Source organism: Cinclus cinclus, chromosome 13 (genome assembly GCF_963662255.1).
Source record: "Cinclus cinclus chromosome 13, bCinCin1.1, whole genome shotgun sequence".
Classification (NCBI taxonomy): domain Eukaryota; kingdom Metazoa; phylum Chordata; class Aves; order Passeriformes; family Cinclidae; genus Cinclus; species Cinclus cinclus.
Window position 1 is genome coordinate 8913028 of NC_085058.1, and position 17349 is coordinate 8930376.

A 17349-nucleotide genomic window follows, 5' to 3' on the forward strand; every position below is an offset into this window, starting at 1 on the left:
AAGGACTGGAGACAGCCTCTGTGTGGATAAGGTGACTCTGCTGTGCTAAAGCAATTTTTCTTTATTCCTCTGATATTTATTAACACAGCACCAAGCTGACAGTCTTTCTTTGGTGTTGTAGAAATCAAGAAGTAAAAACTGCTTTAGAGGCACATGCAATTCCACACATGGATTTTTCACCAGATGCTCAGGTGAAAAGTTTTAATTTCTTGTAAACAGAGAGGTAGGAATTGTGGGGGTAAAGACTTATGTGGTGAGAAGGATTTCAGACTCAGAGCTGGGGCTGTATCCTACAATTGAAGAATAGAGAGACCACCTTCTCCAATTCCAAACAATTTGGAAGGTACAGGGCCTAGGTTTTAGGTCATTTCCCAATAAACAGGTAACTCCAGAAGAGGGAAACGAATGAGTAATAGGTATCTATATGGTGTGCAGAACCATTGGTTTTAGACAGGACTTCAAATTTTTGCTTAGATCTGGATTTTACAGGTATGAAAGCAGCAGAGAAAGTGTTGCCTGACGTAAAAATCACTAACTCCCTTCCTTTTTTCCTTGGGTTACTCTGTCTATCCTTACGTTAGTATCGATTCGTTAATTTCCCGCGCCCGGAGCACAATTTTTCCCCTTCTCTCTTCCTAGAGAGAAGCCGGGGCCCGGTGCCCGCGCTGGCCCGGTCAGGGCGGCAGGGGGCGCTGCGGGAGCCGGGCCCGCCCCGCGCCGCCGCCTCCGGTCAGCTGGGCCGCGCTTCCGCCCGCGCGCCGCCGCCATGCGCATCGAGAAGTGCTACTTCTGCTCGGGGCCCATCTACCCGGGGCACGGCGTCATGTTCGTGCGCAACGACTGCAAGGTACGGCCACGTCGGCTCCGCTCTCCCCGCCGTGCTCCCGGCCGCTCCCTGCGCCCGCCCGGCCTGTGCCTGACGTGGGGCGCTCACAGCTGGGGCCCCTGTCCCGGGCCGGGGCCGCTGCCGGCGCTCCGCACCCACCGGGCAGCCGTGTGAGCCGGGAGCCCGAGATGGGCGCAGCTGGTCAGAGCGCGGTGCTGAGAACACCGAGCTTGTGGGTTCGATCCCTGTACGGGCCATTTGCTTAAGAGCTGGTGTCGGTAATTCTCCGTGGCCGTGGGTCCGTTCCGACTCTGACTCTTCCGTGAATCTCCGAAATTAATGTCTTGCTGATATTGAAATACAAGAACCTGGAGCGATGCAGTAATTTGACGGCTGCTGTGGCCGTCGGCAAGGGGGGGGGGGGCTGAATTATTTGTTTTCAGTTTTTCGTAAGGAATAATCCGCTTCGTAGAGCAGCACAGAATCCTCACCCTTTAATCGTCGGCCTTTGGCAGCGGGCGGGCGGGCGTTCGGCCGTGGGCGGTAGCCGGGCGCTGAGGGCCCGCGGTCCCTGCGGGGCTCCGGGAGCCGCTGCGACTGACCCGGCTGAGGCTGTCGGAACGCGGCACGGCGCTGCCCCGGGCTGACGAGTCTCTACACTAAATGCTGTGTATCGTTTCCCAGCCTCTGCCGCGCTCCGTGTCGTTGCTGCGGGGCGTCGGAATCCCCAGAAGGAAGCGAAGCTCGCGCGAATCGCTTCCTTCCCGGGCCCGGACGTCAGAACGGATCGTGCTTGAGCCCCGTGCTTGTGCCGGGGGCTCGGGCACTGACACGGGCTGTGGGCTCACCACGGCCACGAGGGGCGCGTTTGGGAAAAGATTAGTTGTGAACAGCTTGTCTCTGAAAAGGCCAAATGGCAGGTGGGCCTGAGTTGAGGTGAAAAAACATGGTAGAAGAATGTAAAAGAAAAAGAAAAAAAACCCCAACGATTCGAGGATGATTGCCTTAATTAATAGTTTCATATTTTCTATTAATTTATTTTAGAATCGACTGTTGGACGGGAAAGATGATATGGCTGTAGGAAAAGAGGGTTTTCAAAACCTCATGAGTTACATGTAATTCTGACTTCTTAAGTGAAGAGTGTGGTATTCTGTAGAATATGTAGAAAAATAGGGAAAAAAGAAAAAAGCCCGTTACAACGTTTTTGTCACATGCTTTAAAAGCTTTCAGTAAATTCAGTCCAGGACTTAACTAATGTTCTTAGGACTCCTGCAGGGTAATCTCTGGGGCTTAAGGCTGCATCCCTGAAAACAGACGTTTTTGTGTGTGTGTTGCATTTAATATGAGAGGTGTGAGGTTTTTTTGTTGTTCTCAGGATGGTATTGTATCTAAAGGTGCTGGCAGCTGTAGAAAATTGTTTATTCAAAATACAGGTTTGGTTTTATGGTTAATTTTGCAGATGATAGTTCTCAAAACTCAGGTGTGTTTTATGTATAATCATCTTATTTGTAATGACTTCTGCTTAACCCTGGAAGCTCTGAAAATTGCTTTATAATGAAAAAACAACATTCGTGCTTGAGATTATTTTTGTTAATAGCTGTATTTTCAATAAAAATACCGGCATTTGGAAGCTGAATATAATTTCTATTATATTGCAACAATATTGTTAAAATAACCTCAGTGTTTGATATCACACTTGCAGTGGGGCATGAATAACGTGACTTCTTCTTTGTGATCCCCTTCTTTAAGATATTTAGATTCTGCAAATCAAAATGCCACAGAAACTTTAAAAAGAAGCGAAATCCCAGAAAGATGAGATGGACTAAAGCATTCCGTAAAGCGGCTGGCAAAGAACTGACAGTGGTAAGAAGCTGAACTGATTCACACTTTAGCACACTAAAATGGCTCTTCATGTGGCACAGGGCTGGGCTAGGTGGCTTGAAGCATTGACATTTAATGAAATGGGCTGGGGAGAAGGATTGTGGAAGAGAATGTGAGAGTTTCTTGAGAGTGAGCTGTTCATTCAGCTTGATTAAAACCTGGATGTTCCCCCTTTGGGATGGAAGCCAGTGTATGATGAGGCTCTGCTGGTAACACGTGGGGGCTCCCAAGTCCAACACATTTTTCCCCCACCGATAAATCCTCCACTCTCTGTACATAAACAATTGGTAGTTGTATTTCTGCACAAATAATCTGAGTTATCAGGTACTCAGGAAGTCTCTCTATGTAGACCCCTAAAATATTTACCTGTGAAGTCTCTTTAAAGCTTACAGTGGGTAAGAAAAGTCTTTGCATAGATAAGAATGTTTGAAAAGCATGAGACCTCAAATGCAATTTCAAAATGAAGTTGCTTCAGTGGTAAAAATATTAAACATGAACATTTGGTGTGACAGTCCTTAAAAAATTTAAGAATTACTGTGAGTTAATTACCTGTTTTTTTCAGAATACAAAAAATTTAGTAAGCATTTTGACACAGTGGTTTCCTGCCTTCTGTGGCTCTTTCAAAGGAAAGAATGTGGTTTTATTTTTTAGTGTGACTCTGAAAACCATGATTAATTAACATCTTGAGTAATTGTGTTTCTTGCTTTTGAGTTGTTTCTGGCTATGTTGAATTATCTGTTGGGAAATAGATGAGTTTAAATTACTTTATACATATCTAAATAGGTGACAATATGTTTCAATTTTGAGATACATAATGTATTTTAATAATAAAGCAAATGAATGAATTTAGTGCTGTGTAACTCAGCTTTACCTCAACAAAAACAACCTTTGGGCAGGGAGAAGTCCTCGGATAAAACTGACATAACGCTAAGTGTCCCTGGCAAACAAAAGATCAGGAAACTGTTTTTTCATCTTCAGCTCATGGGGTGAGGGGACATGGTTGGAGGATGGCAGCTGTTATCAGAGTGCCAGAGTTATCGACTGAAATATTTCACAATTTCAAATTAGACTGTTTCAGTGTTCTTAAAATGGAATGGTGGTTGGGGTTTTTCTTTAAACCATTTCAAAATTGCAAGCTGTTGAGGAGAACTTACTTGTCCTTAATGCTTTTGAATCTACAGATTTTCAATTTCCACCTGTCTAATCTGCTCTGTATTTCCTATTCCACATGGGTTTTCTCTGTTCCTTTTGTCTTGTGAAGTAGAAAACAGCTGAGAGAGATGTAAATAGTTCTCTTCAGATAAATCACCGTGGCTCTTTACACTTTGAGGTCCAACACTCGGCTCAATTTCCTTCTCATATTTATCTCTAATGGTTGTTCAAGTCTAGGAATTGAGGTTCTGGGGGGGGCAGAAATTCCATAAAATGTTCAGTTATATGAATGACTGCTACGGTAAGAATGTATTGATCTAAACATGTTTCTCCATATAGTCTGTATTTGCTTTTTCTTGATACAGGATAATTCATTTGAATTTGAAAAACGTAGGAATGAACCAGTGAAATACCAGAGAGAGTTGTGGAACAAGACTGGTGAGTCATTATAGGAAAAAAACAAAAACTCAATTTTTACTTATCATGAATGTGTTTTCAAAAGACTTCTTAGCATATTGACAGCTTGTAGTGATTGTGTTTGAAATTACTGAAATCATGACCAAATTCTTAGTGTGTGGAGGAGGTTTGAGTTGTAAACAGGTGTGGAATTTCACTTGATTATTTTTTTCAGAAATTGGTTTGAAAATGAGGACCAGAAGTCCTTTATTTTGAATTATCATCATCAAAACCCCTTCGTGGTTTTCCAGCTTTTTAAGAGGTTCCCAGTGTAAGCCTTTTACACTGATGCAGTTGTTTCAGTGTTCGTGCTCATTGCACTTCAGTTTGTTCTATAGAACCAATTTCCACAGAATAGGAGAACTGCTTATATTCATGTGAATAAATGCCACAGAGGAGAAGGTGGTACTTTAATTTTTTTCAAGTGGAGTCTTTTACACTGATGGTTAACTATAAAAATTATGCATAGGCACAAAAGTGGAAGCAAATTTAGTTGTAAAATATAAGTAATCAGAGTTGCTACCCAGAATGTTCCCTTATCCTGCTCTTTGGAGAAGGAATAGTTTCCTCTATATAGTGTAAGAGTTGCCTCTGGTATTTAGCTACTATGGGAGTACAGGTAAGAGCAGCTTTACAAAAATAGCTGGGGCTGCAGGGATATAAGCACATTTAAAACAGCTTCTGCTTTATTTCAGTGGATGCAATGAAGAGAGTGGAGGAAATAAAGCAAAAACGTCAAGCCAGATTTATTATGAACAGGTGAGAATTATTTGTGTGATGGGAACCCCTTGCATGTGTGTCTTAGACAACCTTTCCAGAAATGGGATGATCCAGTTTTAGAGAGTAATTAGCTTTGTATATAAGCAGTCATCCAAGGGATGGGGTAAAATATACTGAGTGGGCTCTACCCTGTGTTATTGGCTGTCCAAGGAAATGTAGCTTTTGGACACTCAAGGATAATAGTTGTAATGTACTACTTGTTTTTATAGAGTCTTAAATTTAAACAAAATTCTGATAGGAGTTGGTACATTACTGCATTTTTTGTGGTTTGGTATCCAGTATTTTCTTGAACTGATTTTCAGATACTTTTTACCTTTATTTCCTCATAATCGTATTGTACTCATAATCAAATTGTACATACCTTGAGATATCATGCATTAAAATGAAAGCATACACCTCCTCTTTGAAGGTAATTAAATCTAATTTTCCCCTTTCCCAGACTGAAGAAGAGCAAAGAGTTGCAGAAGGCAGAAGACATCAAAGAAGTCAAACAGAATATCCACCTTCTTCGTGCTCCCCATGCAAGTAAGAATTTGATTTACTGGTTTGCCTACACTGTTTTAGGATGAATGATTCATTCTATCCATCAGATCAATAATCCTGTACATTTGTCTTACAATTAGTTTGTCTGTTGAATATGGAGAATAGTTCTTGCCAGTAAATGTAAGCAGTGTCTTTGTTCTGAATCAAATATACCTTTTTTATTTATCTAGTCCTGCATTCATCCTTTTTTCTTCCTTATTTAGAGTGTTTTAAATTCAGTACCTGGTGCTCCATGAACTGCATGTTTGTTATCCTATACATTTATCTAAGTTGTCCCTTTGAGCTGGTTAGTTGAGCTCAACAAGGCTCTACCACTGAAAGATATGAAATATAGTAGTTCAACTTTGCTCCTTCAATTTGTCAGTCAGTTATGTGGAACTTAGATGAAAATACTGTTCCTTCAGTAAAGTCAAAATGTAAATAATTTAATTTTAAAAATACAGTTAACAAAGTAGAGTAATGAAGACAAGTTAAAAACATTTCCATTAGCTTTTGTTTTGTAAAAATTACCAGTGATTTTGTTTCTTCATTATTATATATTAATTAGAAGTCTGTTCTGTGTTTTTTCTTAGATTTTTTTTTCAGGATATAGTTAAACTTTGGTTTAATCTGTCCCATCCTCCCCCTTTATTATTTTTTTTTTTTTGAGGGAAGGGAAAATATATGAATTCAAAAGAATAAACTCAAGTGTTTATTTCTGTGTTTGGCTTTGCTTGTATTAAATGAATGATGCACAGCACTCTGTGGTACATCTGCTGGTCAAACACCAGTTGCCTTCTTGGTATTCTGCAATTCTGACTAGGCAGAGATCAGAATCAAATCTAAATCTTGGGTTTTTCATTTACTTTGCTTTTCTTTTTGGTCATCTTATTGCTGTCCAACGTAGCATTCAGGAGGGCTTAAATCTTAATTTATAAACCAATGTGAGAAGGCCACTGACCTGTAATAAGTAATCAATTTTTGTGGTCCTTTGCAAGGTTCTGCCAGGTATTGGCAACTCTATCAGTTTGTCCCAGCAGATGAAAACAAGGGTTTGACTGCATTTTAGATTTTACATAAAAACACCAGCAGCTTTTCTGCTAAAACAAGTTTTAGGAGGTGATGGAGGTTAGCAGTAAATATTTAGCTTGATGGATTTACTTGTAAATAGCTCTTCAAGCAATATATTTAGGCTGTTTCACCTGGAATAGATGGATACATTAGAGAAAAATAAAGAGAAAAACAGTTATTTGGGTTTAAAGAAACATGCTGAATTTGATTTGTTTTTCTGAAGGTACACCAAAACAGCTGGAGGACAAAATGGTGCAGAAGCTACAAGAGGATGTGCCTATGGAAGAAGATTCTTAAAGTGCTTTTATTTGCTATTTGTAGCTCTTCAGCAGTTAACAGTTCCTTACTGCCTCACCTGACATCATTCAGAAATGTGCTTAAAGTTGAAGAAAGGTACATTTGAATGAACAGTGGTCATTTACAATTTAAATTATTTTTAAGTAAAAAATGATGGATACTAGTTTGGGCAGTACTTAAAATTCTGGAATTCGAGAAAACCTTGTGAGCAGGATGGAGAATGAGGCTTTATTGTTTGAGATACCATGTGCTCCTTGGGAAGTTACACTTTTTCTGGATAACTTCTCCATGTTCATGCAAGTGATTAAATAATAAATAATGAAAGATGTTGACCCTGAGCTTTTCTCTGACTTCGTCTGTTGTTCTTTCATAGTGGTAAAAGCAGATAAAAAATCTATTTTGGGGCAGGATGCCCCAATTTTCATCAGTCCAGTGTGGTCCAGATTTATTTTCATTCTTGTCCTGGGGGAAGTTTTTCAATTTGAAGAACAAAGTGTTTGTTTTATCTCCTTTCAGCAACCCCAGGATTCCATTACAGTTGACACCTGGCAAAGCTAACGTTGATGCAGGACTTAGGTTTGGAAAATAGTAATGGTGATACCACCTTGTCTGGAGTTGGCCCTGCCATCATCCTCACCCACCAGAATTCAAATCTAATGTCTAATCAGGTAGATGGAGGTGCTCAATAAATCACACTGGAGACTGTTTTTTACCCGACTTCCAGGATTATTTTGATGGAAAAGATGCTGCTAAATCACAAGTATTTTGCATACTCTGGTGGTACTTATTCAGTGTGTCAGTAATGAGATAAATAGTTTTAAACTGCCAGCAGTTCTATCTGCAACAGAGTGATCAAAGAAAGCTTTTAAAGGCACTTATAGCATTTACTGTCATGATATGCTAGTTATCCTGAAAAATAATAATTTGTAGTTCTATTCCAAACTTGAATATGTACTACAGCAATCACTGGGAAACCTCATACTTACCACCCACATGTGTATTTGTAGTTCAGGGAAGAATTGTATTTAAATTTACATAAGGGTCTTGGGGAGTGCGTGCCATGGACAGCCAGTGTACTCAGTTTTTTATCTCTATTTATGAGTTATGTTCAAATATTTAGAAAATTTTGTATTTTAGTGAGAATTCTAGTAGTAAAAATAGAGTTCCTTATTATAATGAAATTAAATTTTTGCTATAATTTAAAATTTGCTGTTAAGGTGATGGCTGATAGCATTTTAGGTGGCCAATGTCAGCATTTCCCCTTCAAACTGTAATATAAATGCCATCTGAAAAGCATATGGGAAGTTGGCCAGAAAACATGTCAGTGGGGTGAAATCACTTAAGATGGTGCAGTAAAATACAGTTTATATGTGCTATATGTACACCAAGACACTTGGGCTTGTGCAGGGAGATAGTAACAGCATGTTTAATTGTACAGCTTCACATAAATGTACTAATTAACAGCTCAAGAAATGTGATTTTTTTTTTTAATGGCCTTTTCTATTGTATTTGATGTCCTTAATCCTTGAGGTGGGATACTTCATCTAAAAATTGTACTGCATCCAATTTTTTTTATTTATTAAATTTTAAAGATAGGATGTTCAGCAAGTGCTCAGTTTTATTTTCCTCCAAAAATAGGGAAGTAAATCTGTACAAAGCAGACAAAGGTGGTGAACCCAATTGAGTGTTAATTAGTATTTATATAAAATACTTTACTTCATCTGTGTTTAAGATTAAATAATTTATATTACATAATATCTGTAGTTATTCTGTTCACCTATCTTTAAATGAATTGCAATAATTAACTGCTTTGTGTGCTTTATAGAAGTGTATCTTTCCTGTGAAGGTTTGTATGTGAAGTCATTGTGCAGCAGCTAAGAGCCATTTGAGGAGTACACTACAACCATAAATCCTGAGCACTGCCAGCCATAGGAGTTGCTCAGCCTGTGTGCCTCAGTACTGGTGCAACTGCAAGCACGGGCTGTGGAAGTGACTCCTGAGTTGTCCCTCTGCCAGATGTGCCATTTCTTTGGGAAGCAGACTTGCAGCTGGCTGTGTATACCTTGTAATGTAGGAGGTAGTTGAGCTTTAGAAGTTTGTCATGAGCAACATGCTTGCAGCACCCGGTCAGAAGGTGCCCTTGTGATTGTTTTTTTGTTTGTTTGTTTCTTATGTAATTGCTGTGGTGTCCTGTTCTCTTGTCTGTCGATGGAGCACAGGGTGAGGGGGGAAGAGCTGCAGCTGAAAAAGGTGGGGCTGATGATCATTCTTCATTCTGTGCATCTCTGCATAACCCACTGCATGCAGAGTCCTTCATGTGTAGCTGCTGAGCTGCAGAGGAGTGGAGGTTTTCTTTTAGGAGGCTGGCTGTCCAACCACATTTCTAATAGAAATTCAAGACATTTTGGTGAATATCTATTTTCTTTGCCTGCTTAAGATGAGAATTGCTTTAGATTTTGCATTTTGTTTACAAGACTTAGAGAGAAAATGTTCAACTGAGGAGTATCCTGGTGGTCATGGATAAATGCTGCCAAATATGAGGAAGGAACCACATTCCTCTTTCTGCTTGAAAACTCTAGATCAGACAGTAGCTTGCAGAGTTTGGGAATAGGCAAACGGGGAGCCCTCATATGCCTCTTGTGTGTGGGGTTGAGCTGTGCCCGGTCCCTGGGGAGGCAGGCCCTGCCATTGTTTCCCAAGAGCAAGCTGAGGAGAGGCATTTTATGAGCAGCACATTGTTATTCAGAAGAGATCCTGGTTTGGTGTCATACATCCAAATCACCTGTCCTGTCTGTGCCGAGATCTAGCCTGAGCAGAGCACAAGGTACCTATGAGAACAGACTTACAAGACAGATGATGATGATGGTGTGTGAATATTTAATCAGAAGAATTATTTATGAATAACTGGTAGTGCTAAATCCCATTATGCAGTTCGTCTTCTTGGCATTTACCAGATCTAACAAACTATTCCCATTTTGTGTTTGTACTTTGTGCTGTCAGGAGTCTTTCTTAAAAACAAACAGGCTCGATCAAAACAAATGTGATATAGTCAAAAACCACTTTTTAACAAATGCTTTGTAGTTTCAATTGCTGTCATATTTTCTTACAAAACAAAACCAGATGTATAGTTGTTTTCTTTCTTTTATCAAATGACGAAAGTTGGAAATGTGGATTTTAATAGTGATTTAGTAGGCATATTTTTCTTTTATTTTCTTTTGTCCATTTTAATCCATCTCTTAGTGATTCAGAGATAACAACTGGTTTTTCTTTGGGGAGGGGGTTAGCCTTGTGCTAACACGTTTTAGCTGCTCCCTCGCTTCCATCCTCAGTTTCCTTGTGCCCAGGGCGCTGAACAGGGGCTCCAGCCCTGCCCTGAGCCCCCCAGAGTACCTTCATGTCTTTGATCACATCTCCCTCTCTTTTCGGTGTGTGGCTGTCACTGCCGGTACCTGTTCAAAGCCCGGCTGCTCGGGGCGCTGTGTGGCGAGCCCTCATTGCTGGGAAGGCCGCGGCCCACTCCGGGTGACGCCATCCTTAGAAACAGCGATCGCTTGGGTTCTGTGGGGTGCCGGTTTATGAGGGAGGGAGCGAGCGTGGTGCCAATTTCTGCACCACTTGGACCTGTGATTCAAGCCTGGGCTTCGCACACGGTTCAGGAGCCGTGCTGGGGAGGCAGCTGATCAGGCCCTAGCGGGCAGGGCACAGTCCTGAGGGGAAAGCTCCTCACAGCTGAGAGGAGAACCCTCGGCTGGCCCGAAGAGCCCCAGTGCCTCACGGCTGAGGGGAGAACCCTCGGCTGGCCCGAAGAGCCCCAGTGCCTCACGGCTGAGGGGAGAACCCTCGGCTGGCCCGAAGAGCCCCAGTGCCTCACGGCTGAGGGGAGAACCCTCGGCTGGCCCGAAGAGCCCCAGTGCCTCACGGCTGAGGGGAGAACCCTCGGCTGGCCCGAAGAGCCCCAGTGCCTCACGGCTGAGGGGAGAACCCTCGGCTGGCCCGAAGAGCCCCAGTGCCTCACGGCTGAGGGGAGAACCCTCGGCTGGCCCGAAGAGCCCCAGTGCCTCACGGCTGAGGGGAGAACCCTCGGCTGGCCCGAAGAGCCCCAGTGCCTCACGGCTGAGGGGAGAACCCTCGGCTGGCCCGAAGAGCCCCAGTGCCTCACGGCTGAGGGGAGAACCCTCGGCTGGCCCGAAGAGCCCCAGTGCCTCACGGCTGAGGGGAGAACCCTCGGCTGGCCCGAAGAGCCCCAGTGCCTCACGGCTGAGGGGAGAACCCTCGGCTGGCCCGAAGAGCCCCAGTGCCTCACGGCTGAGGGGAGAACCCTCGGCTGGCCCGAAGAGCCCCAGTGCCTCATGGGGAGTGGGGCACGGCCTGCAGGCCTGGCCTTTTCCTGCCTGCACACCAAGTAAGGCCTGGAGCTACTTTTTTCACATTTGGTCAGGGGTTGGGTTTGCAATCCATGCTTCTTTAGTTTGGTTATCAGTGGCGGTTTTCTGCTCAAAGTTTGATCGTGAGGGAATGACCAAAAGAATGGCAGGTGATGGTGGGGTTTTGGTTTTGCTTGTTTGTTTGGCTCTTAAGAAAAAATGCAAATTCCTACTTTCAGTCTTCACTTTCAGTCTTTCTTCACAACTGCTAATACAGTGTGGAAAAAGTGTAAAATACAGCTTTCTGTATAATCAAATTGTGCTGAGCTGGTGCAGACTTTCTTCATAGGAAATTGGGCCTTCCCATAGTTTTGAGATTTTCTAGTCAGAGATTTTCCTGAGATATACTTGCTTCAGAGTAATGGCACGTTGGAGCCCAGCACAGGAATGAGATCTGTCTGTGTGTGACACACAGAAACTATAAATCAGTTCCATATGGTGACGTGGTCGTAGGTGTCCATGGCTGGAAAAGCAATAGACAGCTGCTAATGGGTCCAAAGGCTTATATCCCAGGAGAAGATATCTCAACCTTCAGGCTGTTCAATTCCTCAATTACTGTTCTGGCCTCACAAATTCAATCTCCTTTACCAGCCTATCTTATTTATGGGTTGCACTGAATTGTGACCAGAGAGAGGAGAAAGCCAAAATACATCAAGCAGTGATAAAATTGTTTAAGTCTTCTTGTTGCCTGTCTGTCTATATTTAGAGCTCAACTTAAAGAGATCGCATGCAGAGAAATTTATTTTTTTTTTTATTCATGGTGAACAAGAAATATTACTTGAGATTGTGTAGGAACAGAGGCAGGAATAAGGACTTGTGGAGGTAGCCGTGTTGGAAGACATTCTTTGCTGGTCTTGGGTTTGTTTCTGTGTTACTCTCCTCCCCTTTCCTCCTCTCCTTAGATTTTTCATATTATGTTTAGTTTGGTGAAGTCACTTTTGTTTCTTAAACAACTGTTTCTTCACCTTTAAAAGGTACTTGGATAACATTTTGTCTCACACATGTATGGCAATAAAGGGGGCATGTCATCTCCAGCCCTACAGAGATTTATTAGTGACATTGTTTCAGTGTGGGAAACAGACTCATGAATGGAAATAGATATGTTATTTATAAGGCAACAATATTGTGCATCCACAAATTATCTCTGGGAGTCAAGGTAGACATCTCTGCCTAACTGGAAAAAAAAATGTTTGCACATATTTGAGCTGTTTTCTGTATGTTATGCTCTACACTAAACTTGCAAATTAAGAGAATTGCTTTGCTAATCAACTTGACTGATGTGATTCCTGAGTGGAGAATTTGAAAGATTTCTTACTACTTGATAAAAGCTGCCAGAAATTCTCCCTTGTGTTGAAGTGTGGTTTGTTGCAGTAACTCTGTTTGCACAAGCTCCTGCAGAAGGAAGTGTTTTCATTCAGCCTCGCTGCAGAAATTGATGCTGCAGAAATTGACTCTGCAGAACTTCTTGGGGTGAGCAGTGAAATAAGCAAATTGTTTTCTTTCATACCACCATTACCTGTCATTCCCAGCAAAAATTGAGATTGCATTTCCAATCCCTGTTTCCCAGCTTTTTGTACTCCCTAACACAAAACTTGGGGACAGAGCAGTACAGGCCATAGCGGTTCAGCTTAAAACATAAAGGTGGCAGACCTGAGCCCAGCAGTCTTCAGGCCTGGCTGTGCAGACAGCTTTTTCTTCTAACAATCCATACAAACTGTTGGTGAGTGTGGAAGTCAGAAAGAACCAGCTAGGCTGCTCCCCCGGGCTGCTCCTGCCTCCTCTGTTTGGTTAGTTGTGCTGGGCACAGATGGAAAGTCATTCAAGGTTAATTTGATTAGCTGTACCTAGCTTCTGGGGATCTGTGGGGAAAAATCTTTCTTTTGAAATAGAAGATACAGATATCATAATGTGATCTTAAATCGTGGGTGATATTTAGAAAGAAACACTATTTAACCTTCAGCTAGGAAATACATTTAGAATGTTCTATGCACAAAGCATGCTTTAATCCAGATTTCTTTAGGGCATGGCCTTGCTACTGCTTGGATGCCTCATATAGATTATCCCCAGCATATCTGAGGAATACTGTGATACTCCATTTAAAGAACTTGTGCTTTTTCTCTATGGATATCTACTTCCATGTCTTGTATTGACTTGGGAGGAGATTGTGTGCCAGATTTTGTCACTGATGCTGTCAGCTGCGATAAAAAGGTGACAGGAAGCATTCTTCACTTTTCACAGCTGCTGTAGATTCAATTGTTTTGAAGAGGAAGGAGATAGCTTTCTGAAAATTGCTTTTACTGGCTTTTGAAGAATTTCTGCAGCAGATATTTAGAGTTCAGGTTCTGCTAAAAAACATCCAGCTGTGAACACAGAAGGCATTCTTAGGTTGAACTAAAGGTGGTTGAGCAAGATAAAGACCTGTAGTTCTCTAGTAAGAAATGTATCTGCTTCCTGTGCTGATAGAAAAAGGAATTAACAACATTGCAAGCTTTCCTAGTGGTCATTATGTGAACTGCACACAGTTCAGTTTATTTTCTTATTGTATCATATGTATTGATCTACATGACCCTGGTCGTATGAAGACCAGGTATTCTCCCAGTTTTCTAAGGAAATGCCAACTTTTGTTAAACTAATTCTGCCAGACTCTGTAGATTTTTTGGCAGTCATTTAAATCTATTTCATTACCTGAGTTTCATCTGCCTGTCCAAAATCTGTTAATAGTTTTAATAGTTTTTCACTTTTCATGACAACCCTGTTAATTCCAGTTCTGGACATGTTTAAAGCATTTAGACTTTATGCTTTTTAGCTTTATGCTGGTTTGTATCTAAAGTCCATTTAAACTTGTACATACAACCTGTGATGGCCAGTACAGCAGAGCCTTTCAGAGAGGGATCACAAAGCATCATCTGAGTGCCCTTTTCCATGGCTTATCTTCCTAAACTCAGTTGGTAATTTAGGGATTTCTTTGGAAATTTCTGGTGAACCAGTCTTCTATGGCTATATCAAGTCTAAATTTGAACCCCTCTATGTTTTCTCAATGATCCCGTGATGAATACTTCTGTTTAACTGATTGTTGTGAGGAAAAATTTCTTTGTGATTTGGATTTGACGCTGTTGGGTTTTCTGTCGTTCTGGTATTGTGGGAAACTAGATTACTAATTCTCTTTGCAGTGTTGTGAACTTCTAGTTACCTATTTTCTAAACTAAAGAGTTCTGACCTCTTACCCCGTTCTGTAGGAAGGCCTCTGAAAATCTTTGTTGCTCCTTATGTTTGTTCTTCTTGTCTGGTTTGTGGCATGAAACGATGACAAATTCCTGTAGTATTCAGTATATGGATGGGTGTGCCCTTTATGTCTGCACTGTTTCTCCTTTGTTTTTCAACATCCCCAGCTTTTTCTCTGCATGCTTTGTAGAAAGAAAATAACCTTCACTGTTCACATTTATTTAGATTTAGAATTTGCCGGTTCATTCACTATGTTTTCTCTTTCTAAATCTTTAGTGAACAGACAAGTCCATGGCTACCTGAATGCATCATGATTAGAGCTGTGCTTTTAAGAGAAGTGAGATAAACAACATTATAAAAAAGATAAACACATAAAAAAAACCCTAACCCGCAAAGGAATTAAATTCTGTCAAAACAGATCTCAACAGATGAGAATCAGCTGCTCTTAGCAAGCAGAGAAAATCACCTTGAATGTTCTTCATTCTTGAGAACTGTGACTTGGAAGTGAGTGGTGCCATTGTCTTAAATGTTTAAACGTAGTTGATTGTAGATGCAGGGGAGTGTTCTGGTATGGAGTTCTATGAATCATTTACCTTTGTAGGAGTACATTCTGACAGCCTAGAAGCAATATGCCATTTCCCTTCCCACACATTACATGCAATAGCTAAGTAAGTGGTGAGTAGACAGCTACAAGTCAGCAGACCTGAGTTTTATTCCTGGATCTGTTTTCCCTTGGTAATTTTACTCAAGTTGTTCAGCTTTTCTAAGTCCTCTCTAAAATGGTCTGCCATGAGTAGTATGTTCTATCTCTTCCAACTTTTCCATGCAGAGTAAGGCACTGAAGTGAGACTTACTGCAGCAATTAATGTTATCTTAGAATTCTATGGGACATTTAAAATGTCATTTTTATCTTACTTTTCCAGCTCTGAAACAGAGTTCCTTCCAAATGCAGTTCCTTTCATTTATCCTTTCCATCACTCTTTTTGCATAGTTTTTTGTCACTGACTAAGGCTTGTAGAGCCAGGTTCAGTCATGAGACAATTTTCTGGTAGCTCTGGAAGTCAGAGGGAATTGTTAATGTTTGTGCCCAGTAGAAACCAGTATGATACCAGTCTGACTTGGTGCCATTCAGTGATGACTGACTCAGTTGGTCTGACCCCAAACACCTGACTGGGAATAAAGCAGCTCCCATGCAAATAAGAAGTTGACTGTTGTTTTACCAGGTGATTTGCCAAGGGTCTTGGATATCTTACTTATTTCTGTTTCTTCTGCTTAAGTTAAATAGCTGGTAATTCTTTAGTTCTTAAACCTAGTAACACTTTGTTGCTGTGGTTTTTCTCTTCTGCTTATGTAATTTGGAAATCCTAACAGAGAAGTGTAAGTCTAGTAAGCAACCAAATTAAGCACAGGAAACTTTATATTTATTATCACTAGGGACAGAGGACAAAAGAGCTGAAATGTTCCCAAGCTATTCACTGAGGATGTAGCACAGAAATCTCTTTGTGGTTCCAAGCTTGCAGATTTTATGATTTGTAGGCTGAAATGTAATCTGGTATTTTAAAATGTAAAATAAAACTTCTTTCCTTAGCCCCCAAGCTTATGAAGAATGTATCTCAGCCTGAAAGAAGTGATGTCTTACTTGGTTTGCAGACAAGCAAAAGAGATAAGAAGACTTTCACTATTCTAAACCCATTTTTAATTCTGAAACTTAAACTAATCAAAATCAGAACTGTCAACTCTTCACCTTATTGATCACAGTACCATTTGATTTCATCTTGCTGTTGAAAAATCACTCTTACTATCTGAGAGCCCTGAAGCTTTTTGAGATTAATTTGTTGCTGATCAAAACCATTTTTTGCATATTGAAAATTCAGAGGAGAAAGATTCAGTATTCAAATAAAAATACATGGGTTGCAATACTATCTCATGTACTTTCATAAATAATTCTTAAAATTCCTCATTTTCTCACTTGTTTTAAAGAAAGAAGGCCCTGTTAATTGGTGTCAGAACACAGTAGAAAATTACGTGGGAGATTAAAACCCTTGGCTGAAAACAGATTTGTATGACCTGTGTTTTAGAAACTTTATTTGCTTGAGCCATTGCAGCCTGAAAGAAACAAGTATCTTTCTTGAAAACTTGATGATGAGATTCCAGATAATCAGTAACCTAGTGCATACTCCTACGGATGGAGAAAATGCAGTCAGAAAAGCTTTCCTTGGATGATAAAAACTTGAAATGAGTCTCAACATCCAGTCATTAGCATTCAAAGCCCTATCCAGTCACAGAAATGTCTTTTTACTCTTTCCCCCTCAGAGCTATATTTCTTAGGAGGTAAGAATGTGATACAGAAGCCAAAACATGAAGGTGTTTAGTGTGCTGTGACTCAGCTGTCTGGCAAAAATCTTACTTTGGCAGTCCCCAGACTGGTCTGGTGAAGTATTCCTCAGGGAGGGAGATTTCTTTCCAGAACTGTCCTCCTTTGGAGTGGCCATCTGCCTCTATATAGTCATTTGGGCAAAAATAGAAATTACAAACAGAAAATTGCTCTATTGCCAGATTAGCTGCAGAATACACACTGACGCTTTACTCACTCAGGGGGATTTAGTGCCAGGGTTCTTTGCTGGGGATAAAATACTGTATCATATTTTCACCTCCTATCAGTGTTGGATTAAAAACTAAATCCTGCTTATTTTACTTTTAGAAGTAGTCCCAAGGCAT

General features: G+C 41.1%; 1 protein-coding gene across 1 annotated transcript; it reads left to right on the forward strand.

Moving 5' to 3' along the window:
* The first annotated feature begins 708 nt into the window (after positions 1 to 708).
* Positions 709 to 7323, forward strand: RSL24D1 (ribosomal L24 domain containing 1). The gene is made up of 6 exons (XM_062501223.1): positions 709 to 847; positions 2576 to 2689; positions 4225 to 4297; positions 5011 to 5074; positions 5535 to 5620; positions 6912 to 7323. The coding sequence occupies exons 1-6, from the start codon at positions 767 to 769 to the stop codon at positions 6983 to 6985; spliced, it is 492 nt and encodes a 163-aa protein (XP_062357207.1). The 5' UTR covers positions 709 to 766; the 3' UTR covers positions 6986 to 7323.
* The last annotated feature ends 10026 nt before the right edge of the window (positions 7324 to 17349 follow it).